The sequence below is a fragment of the Macaca thibetana genome, chromosome 16, assembly GCF_024542745.1.
Source record: "Macaca thibetana thibetana isolate TM-01 chromosome 16, ASM2454274v1, whole genome shotgun sequence".
Lineage (NCBI taxonomy): Eukaryota > Metazoa > Chordata > Mammalia > Primates > Cercopithecidae > Macaca > Macaca thibetana.
Window position 1 is genome coordinate 8,387,902 of NC_065593.1, and position 16,524 is coordinate 8,404,425.

General features: G+C 50.5%; 1 protein-coding gene across 3 annotated transcripts in view; it reads right to left on the bottom strand.

Annotated features, from left to right (window-relative positions):
- ARHGAP44 (Rho GTPase activating protein 44) overlaps positions 1 to 16,524 on the bottom strand; it is a 202,065-nt gene that overhangs the window by 3,996 nt on the left and 181,545 nt on the right. The window contains exons 17-21 of one of the 3 annotated variants that reach the window (XM_050765616.1): positions 14,136 to 14,153; positions 13,150 to 13,371; positions 7,542 to 7,717; positions 2,881 to 3,258; positions 452 to 503 (exon numbers count right to left, since the gene is read on the bottom strand). In XM_050765616.1, coding sequence (XP_050621573.1) covers positions 496 to 503; positions 2,881 to 3,258; positions 7,542 to 7,717; positions 13,150 to 13,371; positions 14,136 to 14,153 — 802 coding nt within the window. In that variant the 3' untranslated portion in view covers positions 452 to 495. The remainder of the gene's footprint in view (positions 1 to 451; positions 504 to 2,880; positions 3,259 to 7,541; positions 7,718 to 13,149; positions 13,372 to 14,135; positions 14,154 to 16,524) is intronic. The other 2 variants (XM_050765614.1, XM_050765615.1) reach the window with 2 other exon arrangements.

Consider the following 16,524-nt stretch of genomic DNA (forward strand, 5'->3'; position numbering starts at 1 on the left):
GAGCTGCAGCAGGTATGACCTCCCCTCAGGACACCTTCCTAAACAAAGGTGAGCAGGTGCATGTCCCCCAGGGTGCTGGGCACAGGTGTCTCCAGCACAAACGTCTCATAGGAAGAACAGATGTGTTACCGCTCCACGGTCTAAACCTGAGGGAGAGCGGAGGAGGAGGAGCTGCAGATGTGATTCTAGTGAGAAAGAAGGTACGGAAAAGGGGTTGGCTGGGTTCTCCCCCAGCTCCTCCTAATGAAAAGAAAGAAAAAGAGGCTAGGGGTCCCCCAAAGCCAAATAAGCTCGTGGTCAGCTCATCCTTGCTGAGGCCAGGGAAGGCTGGAGAGTGAAGCTGCCATGCGGATGGTCTGAGCCACATGCAGAGAGGAGGAGCGGAGGGGAGGAGCGGGCAGCTGGCCTGGCTAGCTAGCGGGGTGGAGGGGCGAGGCCGGGACCAGCTTACCCTGAAAATCCCCCTCACACGTATCCAAAACTGCGCCATTCATGTCACACAGCTGCAAGAACACAATGATAGGATTCGGAGAAAGGAATCAACATGACAAAACATGAATGTCACACACACACACACACACACACACACACAAAAGCTATGCCAATATCACAGTCCCAGGCAGGCCACACCAAACCATGATGGATTCTACACTGGCTGAGACCTGAACATATAGGACAAAACAGTCTGCTGCCAAAAGGACATTAAAACAGGGTCCGCATAGGGCGAGGGACGTTATGAATCCTGAAGGTCAGGAGTTCCTCAACCTGCAAGATGGAACGTGAACCATTCCGCTTCTCAGAGCCCTCAAGGCACTGTCCTCCCGGGCCTTCTGTTGCCCACTTTTGTTCCCCAATTTCTCCTCTCCTTCTGCTTCTCCATTGATATCTTCTGTTCATTCTTTTTTTTTTTTTTTTTGGAGACAGAGTCTCTCTCTGTCACCAGGCTGGAGTGCAGTGGCGCGATCTCGGCTCACTGCAACCTCCACCTCCCAGGTTCAAGCGATTCTCCTGCCTCAGCCTTCCAAGTAGCCGGGACTACAGGCACGTGCCACCACACCTAATTCTCCAAAGCCTCCCAAATCTCTAGGATTGCAGGCGTGAGCCACCATGCCCAGCCATCTTCTGCTTATTCTATTGCTTATGTATTGACACTACCTTGTGTCCCTTCCCTGGGGTGGCTGGAAGAGTCAGCAGATATGACACATTGGGAGGAGTGGCCCTGGAGACCTGGTGACCTTCAGCTCCCCTGCAGCTGTGACCTTCCCCGAGGGCAGCAAGCATGTGCCCGCCCATCATGGGCTCCTTGAGGAGACAATGCCTCAGCACCAAGACCCACCAAGATGGGAGGGGTGCTCAGTGCATTTTCCAGGGAGAAATTTGCTTAATTTTTAATAAGCCTCAGGGTAGATGATAGCAGCTGCACCTTCAACATTAATTACATCCAACAATAAAGAAGCCAAATCACCAGATGGCTCTTCCCTGTAATATTTAAATCTGACCCAGCACACAGTTGCAAATTGGACTAGCCTTTTCTTTCTTTTTTTTTTTTTTTTTGAGATGGAGTCTCGCTGTGTCGCCCAGGCTGGAGTGCAGTGGCCGGATCTCAGCTCACTGCAAGCTCCGCCTCCCGGGTTCACGCCATTCTCCTGCCTCAGCCTCCCGAGTAGCTGGGACTACAGACGCCCGCCACCTCGCACGCCTGAACTAGCCTTTTCAAAGGCAGCATGGAGCTGAACCCCACAGGGTCACTGCTTCCGTCTAAACACGGAAGAAATAAATCACTCTTTTGGAGAAGGACATGGAGGGAAAAGTACATGATCCGCGAAAAGTCCCAGTGCACCCTAGGACAGCACTGTTCTCTGAAAGGAGTGGGTGTGTGGTGTGTGGTGTGTGGTGTGTGGTGTGTGGTGTGTGTGTGTGTTCCAACCCAAGCTGCCTCACCTTCTGCTACTTGGGACAACACTAGGCACACATATGCTCCAGCTCAAAGCCATGCTACTGCACTTTACTAAGTGGGTTGGCTCTAGCCCAAGACACAGCTCAACCCCTGTGCCTGTCTCCCTGAACAAGGAAAATGCTCAAATGACTTTAAGCAGCCACCACAAATATGCCCCTGACTTTATAATCTTATGTGGTTGAAGTGTCTGGGGAGATGTTCCAAATACGTCCCGTTCCTTCCAGCCAATGAACGGTTTTGGCTAAACGTGGTGTGTGTGTGTGATTTTGTGCTTACAGATTTTTCTGGGGGAAGAGACTTATCTTTGTTTCTAAATTTAAATCCAAACTAAATTAAGTCGTTGTGGGTTCGTCCAATTAGCTCCTCAGGGAATTGGCCGGGGAGGGGGAACCTGGGCGAGGGGAACGGAGATATGCAGGTTTTCTGAAATTCACCCTTCTCTAAATATCTATCTAGAAGTGTATTTTTCTAGCAAGGTTTATTTTACTAATAGTGAAGAACATCTTTGGTTCTTAGCCCGTCCTCCAGATAAGCATTTATACCTGTCGGTTGCTCGGGCTCTATCCAGGGAATACCTGAGTTTTGATACCGTTTTGTGATCATAACCAGCCTCTCCTGACGCCCCACTCCAAATGACTCAGTGTCTTCAATCCCCGATATTAAAAGCAAAAACAGAACTCCAGGCTGGTGGGCTTAGACTGAGAGAGATCCCATAAGAAGCCCCCGTTTGGGACACATGGATTCCAGGGTTGCTGTCCATTGGTGGGCTTCTAAGGAGATCTTATGAGCTACCCCTGGTGCCAGCCCAGTCATCTCAAAGCACGCAGGAATTTGTTCCCTGGCAGTGACACTAGCAATCCCTCCCCAAGGTACATTTCACTAAAGTTCATAAAAAAAGATGAGGGAGCCTGTGGCTTGGTTACCTGTAGACATGCTTTCCCCAGGGGACATGCCATCTAGCATGGGGGGCTCCGTGGACTGTGGACTGGAGGCCGAGAGGTTTACTGTGGGAGGCTGAGGAGGCGGCAGAGTAGGTCGCTGTCGGGGCTTAGGAGTGGGACGCGATTTGCTCAAAGTGCTTGTAAAGACAGAAGGAGAGGCCAGGGGAGGAGCTGCAGCTGGGGAGAGCTGGCCCGAGGCCAAGGAGTACCCCTGAGGGTAGCTCAGTCCATAGGGCGACGGGGTGCTGGGCGGGGTGGGGGACAGGCTGACTGGGGACGGCTGGCCAGCGGACTGGTCTGCCACAGCCCCGGGCTGGCCAAAGGGGACCTTGGGTGGAATTGGTGCCAGCTTCTTTGAAACTGAAAGAGAAAACACAACAACAAAACACAAAGTTGTTAAATGAAGCCACTGTGGGGCCTGTTCACACACCCTTCAGCGTTCAAAGCTGTCCCCACCTCCTGCCCCTCGCCACCCACCACACCTCCCTGCCCTGCCCCCTGGCCTCTTGCCACATGGAGAGCACCCAATACAAGTTTTAAAAATTAACCTAGAATTGCACGTTTTCCTATCTTCCCATCTGTTAACTAATTTCTCCTCCTCTTTTCTGGCTTTCTGCCCTGATCTACACATGCACACCCAGCCAAACTAGAGAACAAATTTCCCATCCACAGGAGTGGGCTGCCTTCCCAGTGGTGAGACGTATTGTGGCTACACTCAGAGCAAGAGTGAGTCAGTGGGGCAGGGTCCAGCAGTGGATGACTCCAGTTCAATCTGCTGTAATGGACAGTGGAGCCCTGACCCAGGGGCAGGTCCTCGGGATGCAAAATTGACTTTTGGCTGAACCTGTCCAGTGGTTTCTGGCTCCCCTAACAATGATAGGTGAGCAAATCGTCCAGCCACAGAACCCCTGTTCCTCCATTACTTTATATGCTGTGCCTCAATCCTGCATCCTTGCTGCTGAGGCCTTCTTCTCATTCTTCTTCTTTTCTTTCAAGAATTGTACCCTCCGGTCTGTGGATTGACTGCATTTTTCGTTGTTTTTTTTTTTTTGGAGACGGAGTTTTGTTCTTGTTGCCACAGTCTGGAGTGCAATGGCATGATCTCCACTCACCACAACCTCCGCCTCCCAGGTTCAAGCAATTCTCCTGCCTCAGCCTCCCGAGTAGCTGGGATTACAGGTGCCCGCCACCACGCCCAGCTAATTTTGTGTTTTTAGTAGAGACAGGGTTTCTCCATGTTGGTCAGGCTGGTCTTGAACTCCCAACCTCAGGTGATCTGCCCGCCTCAGCCTCCCAAAAGTGCTGGGATTACAGACATGAGCTACCGTGCCCGGCCAATCGACTGCATTTTTCAAAGCACATCACTGCCCTGACCTCCTTTGCCTTACCTTCATTTCCCTTTTCCCAGTCACCCTATAGGATGACAAATCCATTATACCTTTAACTGAAAATGAATTGGTAAAGACAACAAATTCAAACGTCCAGGAGATACTTGATGGGCAAATATCTTTGAGACAGTGATCACTAACCTGTTAGGCTTAAGCGAGGACTGGCTGTGTGTGGGTCTGATTCCTTTTTTTGTTTTTATGAGACAGTCTTGCTCTGTCGCCCAGGCTGGAGTGCAGTGGCGTGATCTTGGCTCACTGCAAGCTCTGCCTCCCGGGTTCACACCATTTTCCTGCCTCAGCCTCCCGAGTAACTGGGACTACAGGCACCCGTCACCACGCCCAGCTAATTTTTTGTATTTTTAGTAGAGACAGGGTTTCACTGTGTTAGCCAGGATGGTCCCGATCTCCTGATCTCATGATCTACCCGCCTCGGTCTCCCAAAGTGCTGGGATTACAGGCACGGGCCATGGCGCCCGGCCGTGTGTGGGTCTGATTCTAGAAGAAATTACCTTGTAAGTCCTAAGGGAGAGGTCAGAATCTCTTCCTTCACCCCACCCCACCCCCATGCCCTCCAGGGAACAAAGTCTGTTAGGAGGATACCTCATGTATTCTCCGGGTATGTCAGTCTGCAGTGTGGATAGACGGACATGCCCTTCAGAATCCTACCAATGTGGGCTCAAATTTCTATCCTGCCACTTACCCGCTATATTCCCTGGGTCAACTTATTCAAACATCTTCTATGCAATTGGAGGAAAAAGACTTTCTCTGCAGCAGTGTAATAATTAAATGAGATCATGAATGTCAAGTACCCACATCATCACGACATAACAAAACCACTTAACTTTCCAATTTCACTTTTCAACTCTACTTCCTGAGTACAGCGGAAGTGTTTCCAGCAGCCGCTACTGCAGCTCATGGCAGCCACGTGGTCATGGGTGACAGACGCAGGGGTACCCCTGGATGAGAAGCAGGTGGAGACCCTAGGTATCAATGCTCACACATGCCTTCTCACAAAGGACCTGGGGGACGGAGGATGTATCACCATGTCTGTCATGATATTTACCACTTCCGGTGGTGACAGGAATAGGATGTGAAACTGTAGGCACGCTGTCAAAAGACTGAGGTGTTAAAAAAATTTTTTTTTAAAAAAAAAGGCCTGCTAAGTGTGCCATCTGTGGGCATGATGGGGAGTACACAAGAAATGTATACCTTTCAAAAGATGGATCCGAGCTATTGAAGGTCACTTGGGAAAAGGGAATTGAGTCACTCTAGGCTACACTGCATGCACAGGTCCGGTGTGCCGCACAAACGAAAAGGGTCAACCTGTCACTGGCATTAGGAGGTTGGTTGGCTGCTACCGGAGCCCTGGCTCTCCCACTGGATAAGACAATGACTTAGCCATCACCCCTGTATTGTAGTGCTGCAGGGAAAGTTAAAAGGCTTTTTTTTTTTGTAGATAGAGTTTCACTTTGCTGCCCAGGCTAGAAGGCAGTGGCACAGTCTTGGCTCACTGCAACGTCCGCCTCCCAGGTTCAAGTAGTTCTTGTGCCTCAGCTTCCTGAGCAGCTGGGATTACAGGTGCCCACCACCACGCCCAGCCGACTTTTTTATATTTTAGTAGAGACGGGTTTCACCATGTTGTCCAAGCTGGTCTCAAACTCCTGAGCTCAGACAATCTGCTCGTCTCAGCCTCCCAAAATGCTAGGATTACAGGCATGAGCGACTGCGTCCAGCCAATTAAAGGACTCTAAAACAAAGATGTGCCCAGCTGGGTGCAGTGGCTCATGCCCATAATCCCAGCACTTCGGGAGGCCGAGGTGAGCGGATCACCTGGGGTCAGGAGTTCGAGATCAGCCTGACCAACATGGTGAAACCGCATCTCTACTAAAAATACAAAAATTAGCCAGGTGTGGTGGCAGGCGCCTGTAATTCCAGCTACTTGGGAGGCTGAGGCAGGAGAATCGCTTGAACCCAGGAGGCGGAGGTTGCAGTGAGCTGAGATTGGGCCATTGCACTCCAGCCTGGGAGAAAAGAGCGAGACTTCGTCTCAAAAAAAAAAAAAAAAAAGAAAGAAAGATATGCCCAAGAATATGGTATCTAGACCAAGGAGAAACCATTGGTGCTGGAGAAATGCTCTGAAATTCTGAAATCTCATGCCGCCACTTCGGCCCAACTCCTATTCAACCTTCACCATGTCGTTTCTGCTGGGCCACCCGTCCTAACTCCTGAGTCTAGAAAGCATGCTCCCAGGTATCCTCACTGTACCCTGGGTGTCTCCCAGCACAGTGCCAACACCTTTGCCTTCTCGTTGCCTTTCTTTCTGGAAAGCACAGAGCTCTGTACATAGCAGGACTTAAACACGTTTGTGTAGAATGCAGAAGGAATTACTCGAGTAGAGATCGAATAAGATCCACGGGCTTGAGGGCAGACAAAGAGAATGAAACTGCCCCTGCAGATGGGAACTAAGGGGGCTGGAAAAAGGCCTGTCATGAAGGCACGTGTGGATGAGCTAAACCCAGCCCTATTCGACAAATCCGGGAGTTAAAAGCCGCTCCCAGAAGTGCGAGCAGTCTGAATGTAGAACACACACGATGATGTATTATTTCAGACGAGTGAAAGACTTTGCAAAGAGATGACACAGGTAAGAACGAACCAAAAAGGTTCAGATACGTACGCTCAGTACAGCTCCCCATTTATGAAATGTCACACGGAGCAGACCTTTAGCTTGTGGGAGCGATTCTCTAAAGAGATAATAACTGGTCAGTGTGGGCATTCTCGGGCCTTCCGGAGCAGAAGTATTCAGGGTTGAGACTCAGGTACTACAGGAGCTATCCTGACTCCCTCCCGTCACCTTGTATGAGTGATCTAGGGGTAGGCAGCTGTGCAAGGTTGCCTTGGGGGAAAGGAGGCTCCTGCAGATGACCCTATACAGCTTTTCAAATGACAGAGGTAGGGCCTGACAGGTCTCTGGAAAACACACATCATTGTGGACAACGAATTTGGCCCTGGTGACATTTGATGTATGAGAAGCGCTGTCCTCTATATGCCCCTAATGAGCCCACCTGTCCAATGAGTAAACTGAGGAATAACAGAGAAAGGATCCCTTTTAACTTCCAAAGCTCTAATGCCCAGATGGGCATTAGTCACTAAACCACGTGGTTTCTCAATATCCAAGTTAATAGAGGAAAACGAGTCTTCAGGGAATGTCATAGCCACCTCCAGCCTGAGACCAAGGAGAAGGGAAGCAGGGCATACCTTTCCGGAGGGTGTGAGGACTCTGGTCTGCAGGCGGCTGGCTGGGGCTGGGGCTGGTGCCTGGCTGAGCTCCTGGTTGAGCCCCCGGTTGAGTCCCTGCACAGGCTGTCCCCTGGCTGGAGCCTGGACTTCCTTTCTGTGCAGACCCTGGAGAAAGTTCCTTGCTTTTTGTTGTGCTGAAAGGAAAGCATATGAGACAAAAGAGAAGCCCTGAACTCAGTGAGCTGTAGCACCAGCCTTGCCGATGGCCACCCTGTGTGTCCTTCTGGGCCCCGTGCAAGTATGTCCCAGCTCTGGTGTCTCGACCCCTTCCTAAAGCCTTCGGCAGGTGCCCCATGGGGTGACTGTCCTTTCTGGAGCTCTGACGGCCTGGGTTCCGCCCCCATCTCTGTGGCACTTGGCACTCACTGCCAATACCCTTTTCATGCCTCTGCCCTCCTCTATTCAAGGAGATCGTGAGCAACGTGAGGGCAGAGGCCTGAGCGCCTCCACTGTATCCTGCCATCAACCCGGGAATTCTAGAACATTCTCAAACTGGGACACCAAAGTGTTTTTCCTACTATAGCCAAGAGGACTTCTTAGGGCCACTGTGCCCAACGAGTGCTGATGACACGGACTTCTGCTGCCAACCTCGTGGCCCAGCTCTTCCAGCTGTTGGCCCTGAGCCTCTAGCCACCCCCCAAGGCAGGAGGTATTCTAGGACTCATCCTCAAACTCAATACCCATTCCAGCGGAGGCTAGGGTGGACAGAGATCCAGGCCATGCCCTTAAATGGGAGCCAGTTTGAGTCCCAGTCCCAGGCTTCGAGAGAGGTGGAGGTCGATGGCAGTGAGGGCTCTGCTCTCTGACCCCTGGAATTGACAACGAGGCAGCCTAGGCCACCAGGTCCTAAAGAGGATCCATCGTTACTGCAAGGCTGTTCCTCAGACTTCTCCTAAGGATGAAGTGTGTATTAGAAGACACCTCACTCCACGCCACAGACCAGGGATTTGCCCTCCTGACACGTTGATGGTAGATATGACTAATTGATCTCCATACTTTCCCCACAGTGTTCTCAATCCTTTCCAAGAAAATACTCCTGGTGGCCTTTAGTGAATCAGGGGAGATGCCCCAGCGTTGGGAGCTATCTGTCATCCTTGCTAGAACCTACCTGGATTCTGATGCCCATAGGTGGGGCGTGAAGAGTCTGGGAACCGAAATCCCCTGCAATGGCTGTTTCTATCCCACAAAAGCAGGCGCAACCTGGGCCGGGTGTGGTGGCTCACGCCTGTAATCCCAGCACTTTGAGCACTTTGGGAGGCCGAGGCAGGCAGGTCACCTGAGGTCAGGAGTTTGAGACCAGCCTGGCCAACATGGCGAAACCCCGTCTCCACTAAAAATACAAAAATTAGCCAGGTGTGGTGACACGTGCCTGTAATCCCAGCCACTCGGGAGGCTGAGGCAGGAGGATGGCTTGAACCCGGGAGATGGAGGTTGCAGTGAGCTGAGATTGCGCCACTGTACTCCAGCCTGGGCAACAGAGTGAGACCCTGTCAAAAAAAAAAGGCGGGCACAGCCTATTTCTTTCCTAAACTGATCTAGAAACTCCAAGTGTTAATTTGGAGAAAATTCCAATAGGAACAGAGCATTCTTGTCCACTGAAGTGAGAAAGACTGGGAGCAGGGAGCTGGGCCGGAGAAGCCCACGGCATCAAAACACAGATCGTCTTCCTCATCCAAATAAATAAAGGAAAGATCCCATTCAATGTGGAGGCACATTCTCTCCCACTTGGGATGAGTCTTACACACTAAACCTAGTTCCCCAAGGGGCAAAAACCATTTTATTCAGAGGAACCAAAAGAGCAATAATTCCTTTCTCTATTCTGTTCATGAAAAACAGAAACAGAAAACCCTCGCCTCACTCAGGCTGGACAAGGACCTCAGGCTCCAGGTTACCAGGTACCCGGGCATCAATGCCAAATATCTACCTACCCTTCCAACCATCTCTGCCACTATCAAGAGGAAGGCCAACCAACCAACCAAAAACATCTCATAACTAGCAAACCAAAAAATTGCTTCTTGTGGGTGGGTAGACTCTTCTTCCTTCCTTTGGACACATGTTTATCCAAGGATCTAGGAATGAGCTCTTCCTTCTGTTCCCTGCCACTGGACACACTTTTTTTTTTTTTTTTTTTTTTTTTTTTGGATACAGAGTCTCGCTCTATCACCAGGCTGGAGTGCAGTGGCGCAATCTCGGCTCATTGCAACCTCCGCTTCTCAGGTTCAAGTTATTCTCCTGCCTCAGCCTCCTGAGTAGCTGGGATTACAGATGCACGCCACCACACTCAGCTAATTTTTGTATTTTTAGTCGAGGTGGGGTTTCACCATGTTGGCCAGGATGGCCTCGATCTCCTGACCTTGGAATCCACCCGCCTCGGCCACCCAAAGTGCTGGGATTACAGGCATGAGCTACCACGCTTGGCCCGAACACACTTTCTCCAGCACAGAAACAAGGATTGACCTACTTAGTCTTGTCCTCTCTCTTTAGCAGAGGTGTAGCTGACCCAATGGGGAGAGGTGGGATGTAGGGTGGCTATTAGGGGTACTACATGAGCAAGGCACGCTTAAGGCACGTTTGAGGGCAAGTTAGCGCTGAAGAAGCATGACTCAGCCCGTGAGCTTGGTGCCAAGAAGCAGGAAGGAGAATTTTGGGGTTAGCATGCATGCTAAGCAGTTGGGCAGGAGGTGGAGGCAGAGCCTGGCTGGCCAGAGCCAGGGAAAGAACTGAAGGCAGGGTCTGGAGTAGGGAGTGGGAGGGTGGGAACCAGTTAGAGGGAAGGAAGGGCCTGCCATCCTCAGGGGAGGGGGAGCCAGAAAGAGAATCTGGTCACTCAAGGAAACATCATCCCGGTTGCAAACATGCAGGAAACAGACAACACAGCAAACCAAAACAACACAAACAAAACAATGGACCACCTGTTTGTACTGGCAGAAATCCATGCAGGGAGAGAAGAAAGAGTGGTGTAAAACAAACAAACAAAAAAGAACACTAACATCCAAAGCAAAGTTACAAAACCAGTCAGCCCGGGCAAAGACATTTGGCCACAGAGCAATGTGAGTGACCTTTAAAATAATCTAAACCAGAGGGTGCCATTCCCTGCCCACAAGTGACTCTGCGAGACCACCCATCGAGAATGTTCCTGGAATGCCTTCAGAGCCTGGGGGAATCCATCTTCAAGGAGCACTTTTTAGAAATATTATTTATATGCCAAATACCACATGGCACTGAGTCCCCTTTCTAAGATGGGAAAGTAGGATGGAGTCAACGAGTGTCCAAAAAGGAAACGGTCCCAGCTCATTTCCTGCCTGTGTGTCTGTGTCCTCCTGGTCGACCTCACCATTCTCAGGCTCTGCTTCCCCAATGAACTTGCTGTGCCTGCTTCTGCAGCTCTCAGGTCCATCTGTGGCCTAGCAAGTGCACAACCAGGACCGAGCATCCTCTGAGTTCAAGTCATCAATAGCAACCCAGCATATGCAGGGTCAGGTGCCCCCTTCTATGCTCTAAGACTATTTATCCCCCTGTCCCTTTGTCATCTCCTGGTTTCACAGTGAAAATGTTTTTTTTTTTTTTTTTTTGACACAGAGTCTTGCTCTGTTGCCCAGGTTGGAGTGCAATGGTGCCATCTCAGCTCACTGCAACCTCCGCCTCCTGGGTTCAAGTGATTCTCCTGCCTCAGCCTCCTGAGTAGCTGGGACTATAAACATATGCCACCACACCCAGCTAATTTTTGTCTTTTTAGTAGAGATGGGGTTTTACCATGTTGGCCAGGCTGGTCTCGAACTCCTGACCTCAGGTGATCCGCCCACCTCAGCCTCCCAAAGTGCTGGGATTACAGGTGGGAGCCACCCTGCCCGGTTGTGAAAATATTTTTTGCCCATTAAACAAAATGAAACAAAACTAAAAAGCCTAGTGGAAGCCTCTGATGTAGGGGATTGGTGTGGGTGTGGGTGTGTATTTGTGTACTGGTGGTGATGGTGTGTGAGGATGTGTGTCTATGTGTATGCACGTGTGTTTGGAGAAAGATTTGGGTTAGAAGATTCAGCTTCCCAAAGTCTCCAAAACTTTTCTGGCAGTGGTCATGGAAGAATGCCATGTCCTCTAACAGGAGACACAGTGGCATCTGATTTCATGTTGCTTTCCTGGTGTTCTAAATTGCTGCTTGAGAAAAGATTGAGACAAACAGCAAAGTTGTTTCAAAGTTGGTGCAATTCTCACTTCCAGAATCTGCCTCCCACGTCATGCCCTTTTCAAGGAAGGGCCTGCCCCCCTGGGGATGCATAACCAAGTGCTGTCATTATTTGTCAGGGCCTGTTTGCTCACTGGAACGTGAACTTTTTAAGGGCAGCAATCATGTCTTTCTATCTTTGAAAAGAGAAAGTTCTCAGTTCATGTTCATCAAGCTAGCCATGGAATGCTTTCCTCTCTTTCTCCTTCCCCTAAAATAATGGCAATTCAACCATGTGGCAAGCTGCGAAGGTCATCAGGCCCAGAATGACCGCCACCTCCATTCCTTCCCTGACTTGCACCCATTTTAGCAGCACAAAAAGAAAAAAAAAAATGGCTGCTATGACTATAAAGAGGCGGAGGAGAAACACAGAAATTGTAAACTTCGAAACAGGATACAGTAGTCCCCCTTATCCGTGGTTTTGCAGTTTCAGTTACCTGTGGTCAACGGTGGCCCAAAAATAGGTGCATACAGTTCAATAAAATATTTTCAGGCTGGGCATGGTGGCTCACGCTTGTAATCCCAGTACTTTTTGGGAGGCAAAGGCGGTGGATCACATAAAGTCAGGAGTTCGAAACCAGACTAGCCAGCATAGTGAAACCCCAACTCTACTAAAAATACAAAAATTAACCAGGCGTGGTGGCACATGCCTGTAATCCCAGCTACTCGGGAGGCTGAGGCAGGAGAATCACTTGAACCTGGGAGGCGGAGGTTGCAGTGAGTCGAGATTGCGCCACTGCACTCCAGCCTGGGTGACCAACCGAAACTCCATCTCAAAAAAAAAAAAAAAAAAAAAAAAAATTGAGAGATACCACATTCACATAATTTTATTACAGCATATGCTTATAATTCTTCTATTTTATTACTAGTTATTGCTCACGTCTTACTGTGCCTAATGTATAAATTAAACTTTATCATAGGCATGTGTGTATAAGAAAAAATAACAGTATGTATAGGGTTCGGGACTATCAGCTGTTTCAGACATGCGCTGGGGGTCTTGGCACGTATCCCTCACGGATATGGGGGACCACTGTAACGTCAAAGACAGAGGAAGGGGGAAACAGAGAGTTGGGGAACCTAAGACTCCTCACCCCGCCTTCGCAAGCTGCCACCTTCTGCTTGCTTGCGATGTTATGCTGGGGAAGCCTGGACTTCGTGTGATAATCCAGGCAGCCGTGGATGACTTACTTGGTACCAGCGCGATTCAGAAGCCAAACGTGAATGCTTAGAAATGGGGGCAGGGGCGTGGGAAACGACGAAATCCAAGAGGCCTCCAGCGCAGCAAACCCAGACACCCCCTGCACCGCACACCAGCCCGCCCGGATGGCACTGGTCCGCGCTTACCTGGTGCGCTCGGGCCCAGGCTGGAGGCCCAGGCCGGATGGAGAGAGCGCGGGGACCGCGGGGCTGTCCAGGGGCTGCTCCGGCAGCGGCGAAGGCAGGGGCGCGGCCAGCTCGGCAGGCGGGGCGGGAGGCTGCATGGAGGGCGGGGCGCAGGACGCTTTCCGACCGGCCGAGGAGCCTCTTCGGGCCACCCAGTTTGTGTCCATGACTCTCACGCCCATGCTGGCGAGGGACACAAAGACACCGCTTACCCACGCGTGACAGATGACAGGTGACAGGCTCCCTCCCCCACATTCAAGCAGGTCCGCGTTGGGAGAAGAGCAGCGCAGCTTTAGCACCCCGGGGGCCCGGGAAGCGATGCATTGGGGGCTGTGCTCCCAGTGCCCTGGCTGCTCCCGGAGGCCAAGACACGGCCCTGGGCAGCCCGGGCCTGGCAAGAGCGGCCCCCTCACTGAGGCAAGGAGCAGGGCACAGTCGGCAGCGCTGGCGACCACAAGCTGTGCTTCAACCCTCTGCCAAAGCCAGCTTAGGATGATGGCCCGGCAAGCTCCCTGGGTGTAAACTGCCAGCCTTCCTCACAGCGGTATGTGGCCTAACTGGGGGGCAGGGACACTCCTCCCAAGTGCAAGACGAGGTGGGAGGGGCAGCGAAGGGGGGAGCGTGGAACTGACAGCAGGAGACATCTAAATATGCATCCTTCTTTTTGTAACTTGGAGTCTAGCCCCAGCTCCACCACTGCTGGGACCCTGGCCAGGTCACACGTCTGCAGGCCACTCCCGCTTGTCCACACAGCAGGGAAGGGGCTGCTTGTGCCTATGGTCCCTCTGGGCTCTGATTCTATTTTAATGATGGGCACACAGCTTCAAATCAGTCGGCCAAGCAACCAGACGCGGCGCATTCACCCTCTGGTGGAACTCACTACGATGCATAGGTGGCTCAGTTGAAGAGACTGAGCATGGCCTCATAGCTACCAGAGGATACCATACCTTTGGATTTTCCTAAGGCTGCAGGGACAGAAACATACAGATATTAGTTTCAAAAAATCTAGGCCTTCCTTTGGACATAAAGGTTGTCTTTCTGCAAGGGGTCTCTCTCCACGGTCCAGGGTCTTGGGGTGGGATTTTATTGTGCTATAAAATTAATACGATTTAGTTGGTCTCTCTAAAGTTGGTCTCTCCTATTTGTGTAAGGGCAAGTCATACCCTACTATGCACACAGTTAAAGACAGCAGTTGAAGAGTTGATATCAGTGCGGAATGGGGAAGAAAGAGGCAGAAGGGAAAAAGCAATTGGTAAAAGTATTCATCTGCTCACTTTTTTTTTTTTTGTAATTTTACTTATTTATGGCCGGGTGTGGTGGCTCACGCCTGTAATCCCAGCACTTTGGGAGGCCAACGCGGGTGGATCGTGAGGTCAGGAGATCGAGACCATTCTGGCTAACATGGTGAAACCCTATCTCTACTAAAAATACAAAAAATTAGCCGGGCGTGGTGGCGGGCGCCTGTAGTCCCAGCTATTCGGGAGGCTGAGGCGTGAACCCAGGAGGCAGAGCTTGCAATGAGTCGAGATCGCACCACTACACTACAGCCTGGGCAACAGAGCGAGACTCCATCTCAAAAAAAATTTATTTATTTATTTATTTATTTGAGTTTCTCTCTTGTCACCCAGGCTGGAGTACAGTTGCGCGATCTCCACTCACTGCAACCTCTGCCTCCTGGGTTCAAGCGATTTTCCTGCCTCAGTCTCCCGAGTAGCTGGGATTACAGGCACCTGCCACCACGCCCAGGTAATTTTTGTATTTTTAGTAGAGACGGCGTTTCACCATCTTGGCCAGGCTGGTCTCGAACTCCTGACCTCAGGTGATCCACTCGCCTCGGCCTCCCAAAGTGCTGGGATTACAGGTGTGATCCACCACGCCCGGCCTTATCCACTCACTTCTAAGTTACACAGACTAGAAGGTGGTTAGTTCCCTTTCCTCTGGTCTAGGAGGTACTGCTGCTGTCATCCTCAGCCAAGGTTTCATTGACTAAGGTAAGGGCTCACATTTCTAGCATTAAGGGAGAGACATTCATTCATTCAGAGAGAAAACATACACTCCCAACGAGCATTTGTCTCTATCACGTATCTACACAGAGGGATAGGTGTATGAGGGCTACGATGTGCTCACTCTCACCTCCTCCCTGCCAAATGGTCACCTACACTAGTCAGAAGCACAAAACTATTACACCATGAAGTCCTGCTCACCTAGAAAGGTCATATTTACCTTGTAGAGGTGCAACAAGATTTAATAACACCAAAAGTTCAAGTAAGGAGATCTGGTTGTAGCAGGTAGGATGGTGGGATTTAGGTGCTTTACGGAAATATGGGGAGTGATGCTGAAACCAAACTCACAGTGGGATGGGAATGGCTTCCTGATCCCCTTCCTTTCTAGGACCACCTTCTCATGTCTAGTACCATTGCTATTATTGCTCATCTCTGCTGGATGGCTTCAAGGAGGCACCAGGGATGGAGGGAAAGGGGAGGGATGTCTCCTTCCTGGACCCAATAGTTTCCAAAGTCATCTGGGGTCTGCGAACCTTCTACCAATAAACAAACACTTCCTATAGGATATCCAGAAATGCTTTTGGAGGCCACTTGAAACTCTGGGACGGAGTCTGGTTGCATCCCCTGGTATTTAAAGCAGGCTGCCGAGGATCAGCGAACTGTGGTCTGCAGGCTTCAGAATGTATGGGAATGAAAAGAACAAAGAGCTTAACATTCCTCTTGGGGAACGGAACTGATACCACTTAGTTGCAATGGTTGGTGAGGATTGCAGGCAAGTGAGATGTTTCACACGGTGACCAGCACAAGGAGCCCTAAAAATGTTAAGTCCTACCCCATCTTCTCCTCCTTGCCCCTTTCTCTTCTACTTGTAAAAGGTTTTCCACCTGGTGAGAAGGTCTGGGTCAGAGTTGGTGGGGGGTACCTTCTATTTCCCCAACAGTACCTTCTAGCATCAGGAATCTCAGACATCAGCCTCCTTGGTGATCTTCTGGTTTACCAAGGGGAGGTGTCAGGTGGGCATGGGGTAGGTACTGGGCGAGACTTGCTAAATAACACTGGCAAAACTTCAGCAGCTGAGAAATATGAGTTCAACATGCTACTTCTCCTCTTGCAAAGAGGCTACAGTGCCATATGCAATCACGACTTTCCCAGCTGAAATGACTTTGTCATAAGAGGGAGCATCAGATGTTCACTGTGAATTCACATCAAATGTTCACTGACATTTTCAGACAGCAATATCAATCTTTACACAGTAAATCAATCACAAAGGTAGAAGCAACGCTCTTGGAAGCCTAAAAGTGCATTTGCCTTCCAAAGCAAGATGGTATATGTA